The sequence below is a fragment of the Manacus vitellinus genome, unplaced genomic scaffold, assembly GCF_001715985.3.
Source record: "Manacus vitellinus isolate BGI_N305 unplaced genomic scaffold, ASM171598v3 scaffold_10_pilon, whole genome shotgun sequence".
Taxonomy (NCBI): Eukaryota; Metazoa; Chordata; class Aves; order Passeriformes; family Pipridae; genus Manacus; species Manacus vitellinus.
The window spans coordinates 7,516,908-7,533,971 of NW_021938838.1; the positions used below are offsets into that span (position 1 = coordinate 7,516,908).

The 17,064-nt window shown below is 42.3% G+C and overlaps 1 protein-coding gene across 3 annotated transcripts in view; it reads right to left on the reverse strand.

Annotated features, from left to right (window-relative positions):
• Positions 1–389: 389 nt before the first annotated feature.
• CA5A (carbonic anhydrase 5A) overlaps positions 390–17,064 on the reverse strand; it is a 24,362-nt gene continuing 7,687 nt past the window's right edge. The window contains exons 2-8 of one of the 3 annotated variants that reach the window (XM_018084128.2): positions 16,176–16,373; positions 12,564–12,682; positions 11,735–11,830; positions 10,761–10,823; positions 9,074–9,229; positions 7,451–7,567; positions 390–831 (exon numbers count right to left, since the gene is read on the reverse strand). In XM_018084128.2, the coding sequence (XP_017939617.1) occupies positions 817–831; positions 7,451–7,567; positions 9,074–9,229; positions 10,761–10,823; positions 11,735–11,830; positions 12,564–12,682; positions 16,176–16,373 (764 nt within the window). In that variant the 3' untranslated portion in view covers positions 390–816. Of the gene's footprint in view, positions 832–1,046; positions 1,099–3,330; positions 7,568–9,073; positions 9,230–10,760; positions 10,824–11,734; positions 11,831–12,563; positions 12,683–16,175; positions 16,374–17,064 lie in introns of those variants that run through there. The other 2 variants (XM_018084120.2, XM_018084109.2) reach the window with 2 other exon arrangements.

Consider the following 17,064-nt stretch of genomic DNA (forward strand, 5'->3'; position numbering starts at 1 on the left):
GGAAGCGAAGCGGCCACTCCACATCTCTGCCCCCGGGTACAGGGGGGCCCGCAGGGGAGGTGTGTGTTACCATCCGTTCTCCTGCCTGCATGGGCTGTGTGTTCCTCAAGAGGAGAATGGATCCCTGTGTGTCTAAACCTGCAGTTCAGCAGAACCTGTGTCTCCCAGCTCCCCCCAGTCCCATCTTGCTCTGCTCTTCTATCCACCTGCCACCCAAGTCCCCGGTGCTGCATCACCTGCATCTCTGCAGAGGCGCTGCAGGAACCTGCCTGTCATGGCAGATGCAAAAATCACAAAAAAAAAATAAAATTATTTGCTAATCTGAAATCTGACTGCCATGTTGGATGCCAAAATCACAAAAAAGAAAATTAATTGACAATCTGAAATCTGACTGCCATGTGGGATGCCAAAACCACCAAAAAAGCTTGTTTGGGAACCAAAAATATAAAATAATTCACCAGTCTGGCAGCATGCAGGCAAAATGGGCAGGCATAAGTTTTGCATCCAAGGAGGCTCACTTTGGATACTACAATAAGGCCAAAGGAGCCAGTTTTTTACCAAATTCAGATTCCTTCTTGCCCTTTTAGGATAGGAGAGGAGCTCTGAGCCTGGAAGCTCTGATTCCCAACAACACTCCTTCTCACTGAGAGGTGGAAGTGGTACCTCTGAGCAGCTGTTTCTCAGCAGGGGTTAGTTGGTGTCACACAGGAAGCCGTGCCCAAGCTCCAAAACTCAAAGTTGTCCATCCTCCTGGACCATCCTCCTCTGTGCATGTTTCAGACAGTGGGTGGATCAGGTGGTTTTCTCCAAGATACCTCACAGATGGGAATTCTGGGGAAAGATGTGACATTTCAGTAACATTTTCAGGTACCTCACTCTGGTAACTGCCATCACCACTACTTCCAACCATTCCAGGAATTCTGAGCAGCCTAATCCTGGGAGCACTAATCCGAACCTGACATCTAGTGGCTGCTCAACCCAAGGGCTCAACAATCTGCTGCTGGGTTTATATAAACATCGACATTTAGAAAGAAAGCTTAGAAAAAAATTACCTTGGCACCAAGCATGTTCTTCCAATTTTCAGCTAGAAATGGGAACCTGAAGGGATTGAAAAGACTATGACAGTTAATTAAACAGGAAAACATATCAGAATTTTTCTGTAACCCTAAAAGCCTTTCTTTAGTCTACCAGCTTAACATTATAGACTCTCTGGCTGTAACCTAAAGCAATTGTTACTGCATTTAATGCTTTATGCTGGGGTAAAATTTTCACAGGACCATGAAATCAGGGAATTGCCTCTGTGTTGACCTTGTTACACTGGACTCAGCAGACAGGACTGGGATAGAAATAAAATATATCCTTCAGGTGTTTCCAGATGAATGCTCCAATTCAGGTCTGTATTCGGGTGAAGAGAATCATTCATGGAGGGATTTACTCCACCAGTTCTCTAGGCCAAGCTCTTACCTCAAGGCAAATAAACTAACTGGAATCAGAATATCCTGAGCTGGGAGGGACCCACTCGGATCGAATCCAACTCCTGGCCCTGCACAGGACAATCCCAACAATCCCTCTGTGACCTGCTTGATGACTGTGGAATTTTACACCTAACATTAACCTAACACCCAGAAATTTCCATTGACTTTCACAAGAATGGGATGGAGTAACCTTCTTCTCTCTAGTTCTTCCAAAAGGGAATTTCTGAATAGAATGTGGAAGTCCCAGGATCCAGAGGCAGTGGAGTAGCAGCCACTGAACTGCCCCTATTTCAAGTCAACCACATACTTGACTCTCTTGCAAATTAATCCATCGGAGTTAATTCTGCAACTGTTTCTCCATTTGTATTCCTGAGAAAATCCTGGCTTTGCCAGTGTGTTCCCAGAGTGCTTTATATCTTCAAAGCACTTCCCAAATGCCAAGTGTTATTATCAGAACATTAACTCTCCTCAGGCCCCCAAGTTATTCCACAGGATCTTTGAAGACTATTTGATTATCCAATCAGTTCTCCATGTGTTAATACTCAGGCACTCGGAGTCTGTCACATCAAAAAGGAAGGAAGGAAGGATTTGTCAGAAGGACAAATAATTACCAGGAGCAGGAGCAAATTGGCCATTTGTCAGGAGTAATGTGGATGTTCTTGACCAGGTATCGGCAGGGCTGCCTTGATCACACCCAGCCACCCCGCTGGAACCAGACCAGCCATTTCCTCAGCAAACACCTCAGCTCCACTAAGACAGAGCTTGGAAGTTTGTTTTCTTGGGTAAATGGAAGTAGTGGTAGCTTCTAGAACCCTTAAATAGTAAAAATAGCAGAGCTGACCTCGCTCTTAATCTAACACAATGTGTTGCCTGCCAAAAAGCACCGCTGGGGAGGCCTTCTATAAAGCATTATCTACTATTATTTCAGGGGGGATTCCTTAGCCAGGAATGTAATCTCCTATTTTTTTCCCATCAAAATAAGTAGAAACTTGTTTGAATTAATTCAGCCAAGCAAAACCTCTCTCTATGATAGCTAAACTCCAAGCATGGCTCTGCAGTGAGACAGAGAAATTAATGCTCATTTCAGTTAATTAGCCAATCTTCACAGAATCACAGCATGGTTTGGGTTGGAAGGGACCTTAAAGCCCATCCAGTGCCACCCCCTGCCATGGGCAGGGACACCTTCCACTAGACCAGGTTGCTCCAAGCCCCGTCCAACCTGGCCTTGGACACTTCCAGGGATGGGGCAGCGACAGCTTCTCTGGGTAGCCTGTGCCAGGGCCTCCCCACCCTCACAGGGAAGAATTTCTCCCTAATATCTAATCTAAACTTACTGTCTTGTATCAATTTTTAATTGTGGCAAGTAATTTATTTTACTTAAAGTTTTTTTTAGGGTTATTTGACCAGATTATTGTAGCCACAACCACAAACTGGGAACCTCTTGAGTTACACCACCCATGGGCTCAGTTTTATCAAGGCCAATTACACAACAGAGAAAGGAGCTCAGCTGACAGGTCCAGTTTAATGATCAGTGTCAAATGAAGGAGCTTAGCAAAGATCCTCAAAATCTGGAATCCCCTGGGAGATGGCATGTTGCATCTGGCTGGATGTAATAAATAATTAGTTACCCTTCCATCAGCACAGCAGCAACAGAGAGGGCATTGTGCTTTCATTCCCATTCTAACACAGTTCAGCAGAGTCTTTTCAGAGCCTGGAAGTATCACAGCACATCTGACAGCTGATTAGACTCCACTGCTAATGAACTGGGTCATTCCCAAAGAGGAACTGTATTATTTGCTTGACACAAAATCTAGTTTTTAACTTGAAGAGCTTAATTACACAACGAGATCCAGGCACAGGTTTCTCTGGTCCTTTATTGCAGTTGCACACCAATGTAACAGTGTAAAATCCAGCAGCTACAAGGTTCTATACAGCAGGTAAAAACTGAGGGAAAAGGCATTCCCTGTTACAGATGCTGTCTGCTAAGACAATTATTTTCAGTAAATTATGATCAGGCAGATAACAAACATTAAAATACACAAAATGTAATAACAGCCACGAAAACACAATGAACAAACTAAAAAGCAAAGATGTGCCAAGAAACACAAATTAAAACATTCAAAATTAAGGCACAAACAGACCCTTCCTCCAAAGTACAATTCCAGTCCTTTAAAACCCTGTAGAGATCAAAGCAATCTCTGTTTCCAGAGCTTTCAAAGCCAAGGGAGACACCCCTGTCAGCTCTGGGGTCATTCCTGGCAGAGGGCAGCACAAGAGTGGTCAGGGGTACAAGGTGGTTACAGGTGAAGTGAGAAAGTTCTGGAATGCAGGAATACAGATCAAACATTCAAATGCCAAAGGGAGTTGTTCCAACCACAAAGTGACCAAGACTGAGATAAGAGCAGCATTTAACAGGAATATTGAAAGGCAGCTGGAAGTCAGGCCAACACAGACACAGGTCTGTGCTCAAAAACCTTTTCAGTCAGTTTTCCCAAAATTATTTCTATTACAGTCTTTAATTCCTAGTACTTATTGCCACAGGAATGCCTCCCAGGGCACTGTTAAGTTACAAAAGTGACTACTATGCAAGGAAAATACAAATATGTGCTTTGACCCTTTCATATTGTACCACCCTAAAGAGCCTAAAGATTGCTCTTTCAAATAAAGTTTCACTTAATTGTGCAAAATCAATACAGATATCAGCTCTTACCCAACAATTAAATCAGTTTTATACACACAAAACAGAGAATAAGGCCAAAGAATTCTACCCCATCTCCTGTTTTACACACATGTGCAGGCACACAATTATTTCCTTGAAGTCAGCACTCACAGGGCCAATAAAGTCATTGTAACATACAAGTTAAAATTAAAATAACATCCAAAATTCCCTTTCTGTCCATTTCCAAACTGAAAATTCCAACTACAATCTGCCCTGCAACTGAACTCCTGCCTGCCTTAACCAGGTATGCTAAAACACTACACATAGGTGCAAGAAACAGCAAAATAACTGTAACAGAAAACTTATTTTTGTAGCAAAGTTAATTGTTTCTACATTGACCCTGTTTCCATATATTTGAAGTGATGAGTGCTGAAATTGAAATTTATTAATTTCATGGCAGTAAAAACAGATGTGATTTTATCTAAATATGGAGTATAGCTTAGTACCTGTATGACTTCATAATGCACCTGTTCTCGAACAATAAATGACAATACTTCAACAAAGTCAATCTCCATGAGAACTTGAAATGGATCACTGGAAAAGGGAATGTTCAGCATCACCTCTGATGGGTGGTGGTGTGTTAAAAAGAGATTTACAACCCAGGAAGAAAACGTGGTTCAGTGGAGCAAACCTCAGCATGGAGAACTCAGGTGGGTGTGAGGTACCACAGCATTACAGGGCACCTCAAGGTTAAACATTTACACCCTGGTGGTTCCCTAAATCTGTATTTTGTATTTCCCAGGAGCGAAACAAGCTCAGTGGAGCAGAGACACCCAAAAACTCGGTGAAAAGTACCAAGGCAACTAAAAAACTGAGCAATTGCATGAAGCTTTTTAGAATATATATGATATATGATAAGGATATTATTGATGCAGGTCACCTATAGCCCAGTGCTGCCGAGTCTGCTCTGTTTTTAAATATAAGGCAACATTAACATGTCTTTATATTACAGTTTTTCCTGTTAATAATGAGTAGTAAAATATCTGAACCACAGCCACCCTTCTATGGGGTCCTCCTCAGAGAAGTGTTTGCAAGAACAGCACTGAACAAAAACCTCAAACTTAATGACCAGGCCATGTACACTCAGGCAAAAAGTAAAAACATTTTTTTCCTATTGCCAGAACTGGAGATATTCCTTCGGAATTTATTTTGGAACATCTCATTCTCTAGCAAAAATCATCACTGACGTGTTTCTGTACATAGTGGAAACTCTGTGTGGTGATGCCAAAGACTGTACAGGTCAACTGAGATCATGGAATGGTTTGGGTGGGAAGGGACCTTAAAGATCATCCAGTTCCAACCCCCTTTCATGGGCAGGGACACCTTCCACTAAACCAGGTTGCTCCAAGCCCCACCCAAAGAGAGATGGTACAGTTCAACCAACATGGAAATGTTCACCCAAGCAGTAAGAGGGCTTGGGAGAAGCAAAGAAACCAAAGAGAGATGTTGCCATTTTGAATTCACTACACAGAAAAAACATCCTACACTGGGATAGAAGGGAGATTTTTTTTACATTTACCGTGTACAGTCACTCCAAAGTTAAGTGGCCACATTCCAAATTGCCAGGGCAGAAAGGCACAACTGTTGCACAGTAACAACAGCCTGAGGTAGAGCTATTAAGGAAGCAAAGGCAGGATTGGGGCACTTAACTGGTTAAACAAGATTATTCCAAAACCTTAAAATTGTCAGGGTCACACTAAAAAGTGTTAAAGTGCTTTTAAACGGAACACTTGGAGTTTAAAAAAATAAAAGTATCGATTCCAAAGCTCTGGATTTAGATTGACAAGCCAGTGTCACGTTTCCCTTGTGCTGAATCACAGCAGCAATGAGAAGCAAATGAGTAAGATCAGTTCCTCAAGAATCAAAAACACAATCAATCAAGATCACACCAGGGTTTACAGACAGACCTGCTCCTCACCAGAAAATCTGACCATCCAGCAAAGCAGAAAGAGCCAGGGAAGAAGGTGCTTGAGAGAAAAGTAGGCCTAGTAGTAGTAGGATGTGCAGAGGTAGATACTACTCGTGGCAATTGGACCATAGCTCCAGGATAAGACTCTGCAGGTGGCAGCTCCACAGCAGTTTGGTTTGGTCCACAAATACATTTCAACCACCACTGGACCTCGTTACCATAAGGTGCTAAAAATACAAACTGGTCCCCAGTTGTCCTGAAGCTGGATAAGTCTTTTTATAAGACAATACACTTTAAGGCAAAACTCTGAAGAGAGTGCACTGGTGCTCTGAGTTACTGAAATCAAAAACCTTTCTGAGGGCTGCATTTTGTCCTAGCACAGGTTTCAGAAATTGGTTTTGGCTTTTTTTCCCCAAATCCCACTGGGAGGGTCAGCTGGGCCTTATTTAATCTTGCTCTCCTTTGATGTGATCCGTTTTCTGAGATCAATTGGACATTTCCACCTAATTTGCTGCTCTTGCCAATCCTGAGATGCTGGTGAATTCTCCTCTGCTCTCTTCTCCTGATACATTATTAACACAGAAGAGTAAAAGCTGCCAAAGCTAAAAGCTTCTACATTTGTTAAAAGGTTTAAGAAAAGGTCTTCTGGCTTGTGATGTATTTAGAGTGGATATTCTGCAGCCTCCACATCAAACATGGATCGTGCAGCCAACAGAATGGAAAGAGCTTTTATTCTACAAGTCATTTTTGTCCTTCTCCTCTTTTCACCCAAGGAAAAAGGAAGAAGGTAAAATATCTCTGTATGTGTGACTAGAGAAACTACTTCTCTTCCAGTTCTCTTCTCAGATCTCAAACAATTTCACAAAAGCACCTGATCAGTGTTAATACTTTGCACTTATTCACACTTTCTCCTTGCTAACAAGTTTTTGACCAGGATTATTAATTCATGCAAGGCACTGAAAGAGCATTTGAAGATACACAGAACAATTCAGAGAACAGGCAGAGGAAGAGCTCTCTCATCGTTATTTTAGCTTTAGCTGTCTTAATAATTCCTTACTGATCCCTGTCTCAAAGCAAGTCAATTTGTTAAGGGTTAATATTATTTACTTCTTCAGAAAAGCAAAACTAAAAACCCTCACAGCTTCTCTAGTGAAGGTCAAAGGGCACTTAGCATGACTGCCACTGGGGCTGGCTGTGAAAGTGCAGGGACACACTGCAGGAAAAGGGAAAATAATGAGAAATAACATTATGTCCACGTGCTGCAGCCTGATGTTGATGGGCCACCTACGGCCTGACCTGCTCAGCGTGGCCCTGGGGCTGTGCCTCAGTGTCCAGGAGGTGCCTGACCTGGAAGGACGAGCGCACGGTTCGGTCCATCAGCGGCTGCAGGGGACGGAAGTTGTCCACCATCCTCTTCTCCTCCTCCCCATCTGAGGTGAAGAGCAGCATCCTAAAGGCCTCCAGCTGAGAAGGAGAAACGTCCACTTTAGTGACTTGGCTAATTGGGGGATTGTAGGAGTTTATGACAAAACAAAGTAATTTATTCTTGGGGGGAAAAAATAATAATCAGAGTTACTGTTACATTTGTGTTCTGAGAAATTTTCAAACAAATTTCTGGCACTTCTTTGTAACCTGCTGGCAAAGATTATCCCATCATCCCTGTCAATGCAGAAGAGGAATTGTCAGTCACCTGCCATCTTTAGGCAGATTAAATCCCAAACGTGGCACGTCTGAGACAGACCTGATTCCTATTCAGACACTGGAACATGTGTCATCTTGAAATAAACCTGCCCAGCTTTAATTCACACCCTTCCTGACACGCTGTCACCCAGGAACGAGGGAACCTCAACAAGCAACAATCCAGGTAGTTGTTCTCTCAGTGGTTTATAACTGGGATTAAGAGAAAGCATGCAGCAGATCAGCTTTTAATGCTCACAAGGGCATTCCAATGTTAAGTCACTGCTATGCCATAAAAGAATGAGAGTACAGAGCCAAGAAAAAGGAAAAATGAGAAAAATTTCAATTTAAAAGAAGATTGCTACCCTGTGTCTGCAGTTCTCTGCTCTGTTAACAATCTTCAGTTCTTCCCATCCTGTTCCTTTATGTAAACTAAAACATTAAAATCACATGCAGGTTTATTCCTCAGAGCTGGTGTTTGGTTGGAGCATGACTTTCTTGATGGACAAGCTCCATGCAAAATTGTATTAAAAAAACCAAATCTCTCTTGCCTCCTGTCATTGGATTCTCACTTCATTACTAACCAGAGCCTCAAAAAACAGGAACAATGCACAGATGATTTTCAGTTCCTTTTAAACCATGAATAAATGGTAGATTTTTTGGGGCTGTCCATTTTTACTTGCTTTGCAGCAAACTCCTACGACTTGTTCTATGCTGTGATGCCCCTCAAAGTACTCTCCACCTCTTTGAAGAGGCAAAAATATCCTGAGGACTTCCAATTAAACCCACAATTGTAGCACAGTTCTCCTTCTGACCATTTTCCTTATCCCTACATCTACTTTATACCTTTTATAACATGAACAACACATGAACTGCCCTTGCAGTGCCTCCAAGGTTTCTGTGCACGTGGCCTTCAAGAACATGCACCAAAGCTCAGAGTTTGGAATTTCACAAAACCTTCCCTCCACAAAAAACCTCCTGGGGAGGGGAGCAAAATTACCCTCCAATAAATAACCTTAGAAGTTCCTAAAACATCTGATGTTTTCAAGGGGCAGCTTCCAGCATTGTTTATCACAGGTCAAGAGAAAACTCTTGAGAAGAGCTGGCAAAGTTGAGGAGAGCTGGAGAAACCTCTTGAGTCTTTCAGTATTAGTTCCTGTAACATCAGGATTCCTCCTCAAATCCTGAATCCTCTGTGCATTCACAGAGAATTGCTGGCAAGGAAATGCTTCTGTGCATCTTCCTCTCTGTGGCAGCAACAGGAATGATATGAAAGATAAACCTGAGATTTACCTGGTCTTCATCCACCTCTATTGGCTTCTTCTTAATAATCCATGTGACAGATTCAGTCAAGGGGGGAGTGGTCAAGGAGCCTGCGTAGGTCCAATAGTCAGGACATGAAGGTAACAAACAGGAGGGATCAAAGACATCAAACTCGATAACAGTGTCCTAAACACCAAGAAAAATATTTTTAAGCATTGTATTTTGAGGAAAAAAATGACAGAAGATTAAAAAATACCTTAACTGTGAGATTAAATACTGTACATGTTACGTATGTTGTGGGAAATTAGGTGTTGTGAATATTAACAAAGATCTACATAAAAATATAATATAAAATCCCACAAATCTGTGGGATTTGAGGCAGCTGCTGAGCAGACAAAATTGAAATATTTCTGTTGTCCCCACAGGCCATTAGGAATTCAGAAGAAACAAGGAGTGTGAAGGAGCAGCTGCCTGTGGCTTTGTGGGAGCTGGATTCAAACAGGGAAAAGGAGGAATAAGTGGTGGAGTAACTTCACATAGCTCTGCCAGATACACTTAAAAGACTGCAAACAATAGTGTTTTACTTTTCACCATGTGATTTTAGGCAAGAGGGAGAGGTAAGAGGACTAAAATTTTATTTAAATCGTATCAAATATTCCCATTTCCAGAACTGCAATCCCACAAGTGAGGTATCAGACACCATACAGGAACTTCAGAGTCTGGGATTTCCTACACAAACATTGCTCCTAGGAATATACTGGCAATGCAGGAAAGGAAGATCCCGTTTTTCCTTTCCACTTTATCCATTCCCCACTGAGAATGAGAAATATTAGAGTCAAGAATTGTTCAAAAATGAAAGGTTGGATGAGAGATTCTAGATGGAGGAAGGACATGAGAACAGATATTTTCTGACCTTCCTCCTCCCCAGGGTGATGTTTGGTCCATAAGTCAGTGATAATGTTGGAAAGGCAACAAAGGTTTTCAAACGTTTTAAACCAAGTGCTGATGAGTTGCTGGGTGACAGCCTTTGGAAATGAGATCCCTTTCTGAGCAGCCCACATGCAGCTTGATGAGCCTGATGTTTGATATCAACCTTTTATTTTTATATCTGGACTTTGGTTTCTTTCGAATTCATATGCTGTAAAACATTATATTCTCATAATGGATGTATGTTCACAGATTTTGTAGGTCTTCTGGCACTGAATTGACCTGTTTGGTGGTTTATTTGTCACTGCACTGCCATAAATATTTATTTGAATTTTTTAAAATCCTTCTTGTGAGAAATAGTGGCACAGTGACTTCAGCTGGATGTGCTTACAAGTTACAATTGTCCACGTGTATTTTTTGTGTGTACTTTGAAGAGGAAACAGGGACCTGGAAGAGTAGGAGCTGCTCCTGAGCACTATCAGAGACACAGCACTCCCTCTCCTGGCAGGAGTCAGGAATCAACTAGGAAGAGAATCCCATTCCCGTAGCAGAAAATTTAGTGTTTATAAAAAAGCAAATAACGTCCTCCTCAAAGATCAGACAAAAATCAAAAAGCCTTAATTCCCCAGTAAATAAACCACCACTTCAAGCATGAAACACGTGCGTGCCCTTCGAAGGGGATACAACCTCAAGTGACTCATTTCTTCAAGAGGCTTTGAAAGCTTCAAGTACACAACTGCTCCTTAAAAATTCCCCACCCACCTCCAGTGGGACACTTCAAAGCACTGACCTTGTGTTTCACTGCTGGCAGGGCATCCACCAGGGTCTGCAGCCCCTCGTGCCGTGCTCCCAGCTGCAGGGACAGGGAGGAGTTGGGGAATCATTAAGCTGATGTTCTACTTATCTATCTTAATATACATTTTTTGAAAACAATAATCACAGAATGTTTAGTGTTGGAAGGGACCTCTGGAGATCTTCCAGTCCAACCCCCCTGCCAAGGCAGGGTCACCTGGAGCAGGTGACACAGGGACACATCCAGGTGGGTTTGGAATGACTCCAGAGAGGGAGGCTCCACACCCTCCCTGGGCAGCTGCTCCAGTGCTCTGACATCCTCAATGGAAAGTTGTTCTTCCTCATGTTGAGGTGAAACTTCCAGTGGTTTAGTTTATGGCCATTGCTCCTTGTCCTGTCACTGGGCACTACTGAGAAGAGTTTGGGACCATCCTGACACCCCTTGGAGACATTTGTATGGATCGATGAGATCCCCTCTCAGTCTCCTCCTCTCTAGACTAACCAGGCCCAGCTCCCACAGTTTCTCCTCATCAGAGAGATGCTCCAGACCCCTCATCCTCTTTGTGGCCTCTGCAGGACCCTCTCCAGCAGCTCCTTATCTTTCTTGAACTGTGGAGCCCAGAACTGAACACAACACTCCACATGTGCCTCATTGGGGCTCAGTAGAGGAGCAGGATCACCTCCCTGAGCTGCTGACCACACTCTTCCCAATGCACTCCAGGATCCCACTGACCCTCCTGGCCCTTGGACACACTGCTGGCTCATGGTCAACTTGTCACCCACCAGAACCCCAGGTTCCTCTCAGCAGAGCTGCTCTCCAGGAGGTCAGTCCTCAACCTGTGCTGCTATTTGGGGTTATTCCTCCCCAGGAGCACGACCCTGCCTTGGCCTTTGCTGCTGTATTTTGCCCTGAACTGGTTTTAACAGAATGCAAACTTTTATCACTTTTATCACTAGAGTTTATAAAATTACCTTTAAAAACACTCCAATAACAGCCAGGCCATTCCCTTCCATCACAGCTTCCTCAAAAGTCGGGTACTCCACAGCATTCCAGTGCACCAGATGCAACTGAAACAGAAATGGGAGAAATCAGCACCTGCACAGAGCACAGAAAAGAAACCTCACTTTTGATCTTGGCTACATTTGGTCCTTGGCAATGAGACACTGCAATGAGCTGCCTCAGAAACCATACCACAAAAATGAGGAACAAAGTGTTACTGCAAAAATGGCCCTTCCCTTTTTATTTCTTTTTACCTTAAACAATAGGTAAAGATCCATATATGAAAGGGATTTAGTCTGTGGGAGACTGGCTACAGAAATGCTAGTTAAAGGAACAAAAAAAAAAAAGCTTAGTATTCCTGGAACTGGAGGGATTGTCCCTCTCTTAACAGGAAGAACAGAGCACACTGTCCTATTTTTCCCCATTGACTCCATTTTTTTTTGACTCTTTCTTCCTTAGTAGTCACTTAAGCACAAAAGTTTTGCTTTTTTAATAACTGCTTAAGAGTTGCAAACAGACAATAAAGTGATGATAATAACCACCATATTGCCAGAGAACTCTGCTGAACATCATTCTAATAATTTAAGAAATGCCAAAAAAATTGCCCATAATTGGAATAAACTTCTGAACAGTAGCCAAGGCTCTGGGGGTCACATACACAAGACAATTATTATCTACAAGGTAAGGAGGATCAGGCCTCTTGAGTTACAGCTGTGGCTGGAAGAATTAAATAATCCATTTTCTCTTTAAATATTTACACCTGAGACAAGTGTTTGCATTGTTCAGCATTTTCTCTCATACCTCTGCTGGGTAAAATTTACTGTCAACTGTGTGCTCTGAACCCCAGTCATTTATAGCTCCCCAGTGGAAGTGGAACTGCTTTAGCCTGTACTGGTTTTCCAAGGGACCTCCAACGATTACTAAAAAACACAACAAGACACACATATTAATAAACATGACTTAGAATTGTCCAGACAAGGAAATCCTTGACAAATATTTGCCCAGAAAAACATCAAGTAGAGCAACCATTTACACTGAAACAGTGACCTGTTGCTTGGCTGCAGCAGTGACACAGGTACTGAATGACATCCCAGCAAAGCCTCAATAGCTGTGAAAAAATATTGACATTTTTGTGACAATCGAGACTTCAAAAATCAAATTTTCCCAGAAAAATCAGTATATTGTGTCACATGTTCAACTCTCCTCCAAGTTACAAAAATCCAAACATACTATTCTGCTTCAACACACGTTTCAGACTGCAGAACCAAAGGGAAAAGATTTCGTGCACAGTCAAAAATATGCAAATATTCAAGCTACACTTCAGGAAGTATCTAAACTTGCCCCTGGGCAAGACTCTGAGTTCTGGAAGCTTTAATGCACTTTTTAGCCATGAATAAAGGCAAGCCTTCAGTCTGCTCTCCTGATTTCAGAAGGCCTCTCCCCATTTTGCAAAGATATGAATGAAGAAGTTTCTGCCCGGCTTTGTGGTTTCACTCATTTCCTCCTAATTGAACCAGGAATATCCTGCAAATTCATCCTGCTCCTTATTATATCAGAGCATCTGGTAAATGAGGAACCATAATTACTGCCACAGGGCTAATAACACATACAGAATCAGAGAATCATTTAGGGTGGAAAGAGCTTTAAGATCATGAGTCCGACCGTTCCCCCAGCACTGCCAATGTCCCCACTAAACCAGCAGCATCTGCTGATTTTCACTTCACTGCAGGACATGGTGAAGTTTTATAGCAAACCATGGTCTGAAGTACCCAATCCCAACACTGCTTTTGAAAATAAGTTAATCACTTTCATGCTAAGGAGAAAACAATGAGAGGCATTAAGAGCTTTTCATGCCTTATTTTTTTCCCTGAAAGTCAGCCAGCAGGTTTGGAATTCTAACTGGACAGGCCTGGTTGTGGTAACGGAGGAAGCTAAAACAGGAATGAAAATGCATTTAATTCATTTCACCCACTACTGGTGAGCTCTTAGAATGAATGTAATACTGACCATCAGTGAGAAATCATGATGCCCCATCCCTGGAAGTGCTCAAGGCCAGGTTGGATGGAGCTTGGTCTAGTGGAAGGTATCCCTGGCCATGGCAGGGGCTGGAATGAGATGAGCTTTAAGGTCCCTTCCAACCCAAACCATTCTGTGACTCTGTGATGGAGAAAGGGTGGGATGAAGAAATGCCAACTCCTTCCCAACTAAAGTGTCTGTGCTCTAACATGAACCATTCATCACGTGATGATGCAAACCCACAAATGACTAAATTTGTGTTAATAATCACATTCACTTAAATATTTGCCTCACAAGTAACTTTAGGCACAGACACACAGATGTAGAGACTCAGATTCCTACAGTGGACACCAGATAGTGACAGGAAACAAATAGGAACTTACAGTCCCTTTACAAGCATTTCCTCTCAAATTACAATTTGGATAATTCAAAACAAACCAGAAATTTAAAGGAACTGTAACAACAACCAGGGAAAAGAATCACACCAGCTTTTTATTGCAGCCCTGGTTCTGTTTCAGCCTCATTTCCTGATGGCATCACACACAGACAGGACCACGTGCTGCACCTACCTTCCCCTCACCCTCTTCCTCCTCCTGCTCTGCTCACAAGCAGCACTACCTTCAGCTTTAGCCCAACTCTTGTTCTGCCTCATCTCGGGATTCGGGAATTTTTGTCTATCCTGGGTGTACATTTCATTTTGTCTTTTCCATCTTCTGTTTCAACTGTGTTGCTTTTGTTTGTTCACAAGCTTTCTTCTCTGGATTTCTAGTCTTGTTAGACAGAAGCTGGCAGAAAGAAAAATCAGAAATGGCAAGAGTAAAGAGAGAAAGGTGGAGGAGAGAGACAGGCACTTGAAATCTGGGGGGTTATACAGCACCATCTCACTATCTGGTGTTTCTCTGTCACTTTGCAGCCTGTCACTGATTGTTTGATGCCATCCCACCCCTTCATGGACTTGAATTCATTTGAGGAAGATGAGGATGATGAAAAGGCAATTCCCCTCTGTTACATCGATTCTTGCAAAAAAAAAAGAAAAACAATTTTTTTATCCACCAAACACTTTTCAGGATCATATCCCTCAACAGATAGCAGGGTGTGGCTGTATAAAGCAAAAGGCTGTTAAATTAAAAGCAAACCTAACCTAAAGTTAGTAAATTAAAATCACTGATGAGTTGACAAGTGATGTCTCTCCCCTAATCCCACCTCCATAATGCAACAGCAGTTTGTGCTGCAGAAACAGAAGAGTGGGACTTGGCTTCTCCATTTCATATAACAACTCTCAAATAAACAAGAGCAAGAATATCCCCTCTTGGAAACTGATATTCTGAGTGAAGAGCTGGAAACAATAAAAAAAAAAAGAAGCCTCAAATGTCACACCAGCTCCCTGCATTCCACCACCACCATTTTTGCTGCATTATCAGCCTCTTTCCAAACATCAATCAAAAATACTGGTACTGTGAACACAAAATATTTGTGTGCTGAAAGCTCCCTTCCCAAGAGCACTACTAAATCCCTCAGGAAGCTGTAGGATCTCTCACAGTGAGCAGTCACCTTAAACACAAATTACTCTGATCCAACAGGTTCAAACTTGCTCAGGGTCTCTCAGTTGCTCCCTCCAGGACAAGCTGACTAATCAGGTGCTCAGTTCTCCTGCCTTATGAAATATCCTTACACATACCTGCAATATCCTTTGGTAAAGGCAACTTTAAAAAGGAACAAAAAATCTGGAATTTGGGAGCAGTATCTTGATTTTAACTCACTTGATCCTACTGAGCATTTAAAAAGATTGAGCTGCTCAGGTCAGAGACTTATTCCCATGAAGTTGCTGGAATGCATGACTGGATTTTCCATGCACGACTCCTCTTGCCCTAAAACAACAGGAACACACACACCTGCTCCCTGGGCAGCAGCTCAGTATTGTTTAACTCCCCAAAAGCCCATGGAGATAAGCATTTGTGCTTTCCAACTGCAGGTAATTTGGCAGCTGATTATTTCAAATGCATTAAATATAACTGTTAACACCACAAAAAAGATAAGTGGCAAATTACTTCAATAAAGTGCAATTATGAAATCTGATTTAAAAGAGGTAAATACACATATATATGACTGAAGATTGACTCATATAGGCAAAGCTGTGACCTAAAAGACAAGGCATTGAGGCTTGTGCAATAGAAATAAGTTTCAACATACAACAGGGGATTTGTGCAACATAATAAAAATGAATCCTTTATAGACTTCCTTCATTCTAATTCCCACCACTGTAAATTCATGTTTAGCTACAGCATTTTTTACTGTACATTCATTTTCAACACTTGTCCTGAGATTCACGTCCCGCAACATTTTCTCCTCTCTAAGCATTAACGAGACATTAAATAGATTTTTTTGGGTTTTGCTTACCTGATCTATCAGTAGAATCGTCAAACTCAACGAGGAATGAATATCCATTGTTCCAGATGTGAAGACATGTCGTTGGGTCGTAGCTGATTTTCAGAGGCTTCAGAAAGGGATCATAAACACTGTCTCTCCACTGGATGTTGATGGGAGACTGTCGGGTACCTCCAGGAATTGTCAGTGGGCTCTGCCAAAGTGGATGCACTGGAAGATGATGAGGAGAGTCAGGCTGTGATGCACGATACAGAGCTAAACACTTCAGAACTTTTTGGCAAGGGAAGGTGCTTTGTCACCAAAGGCTAATTTGAGTCAGCTGATGAGCAGGAAAGTAAAACAAAAATATTACATTCCAGCTGCATGACTCAAAACCACACAGGCAAACACAGTAATCTGACTTAGAACTGTGTCAATACCTTTCTGCATCTGGAAAATGCTCTTCAAAGAAATTCTCTCCCCTTATATCCCAGAAAAAATAATTTTTTCCTTTTATTGCCAGTTGATTTTAAGTTGGCTTCTGTTTTCCAGCTTTGCCGGAGTCTTAGCACTCCATTTCAGCTTTCCTTGGACACCAGTACCATCAGCTGACCTGGGATTGCACTGGACACAGGATAACTGGGTAAATGCCCAGATGGAGTTTCTACAGGAGTTAATTCTGTTTAAAACCAGACCTGAGATCTGTGTGGATGGGGAGCACTTGTTCACCTGCTGTCCCCAACACTGATGACCCACAGACAGGTTTTCGTGCCCTGTGCATCCACCGAACCCCAAACATTATAGTCTGCTTCATTAGAGACAAGTCAAATCTTTTAACAAACCACTCACATGACGGGTGGCTAAACAACCTTCCCCCTCGGTTTCCTAGAGAGGAGCAAACTTTATCGGGCCACATAAGGTC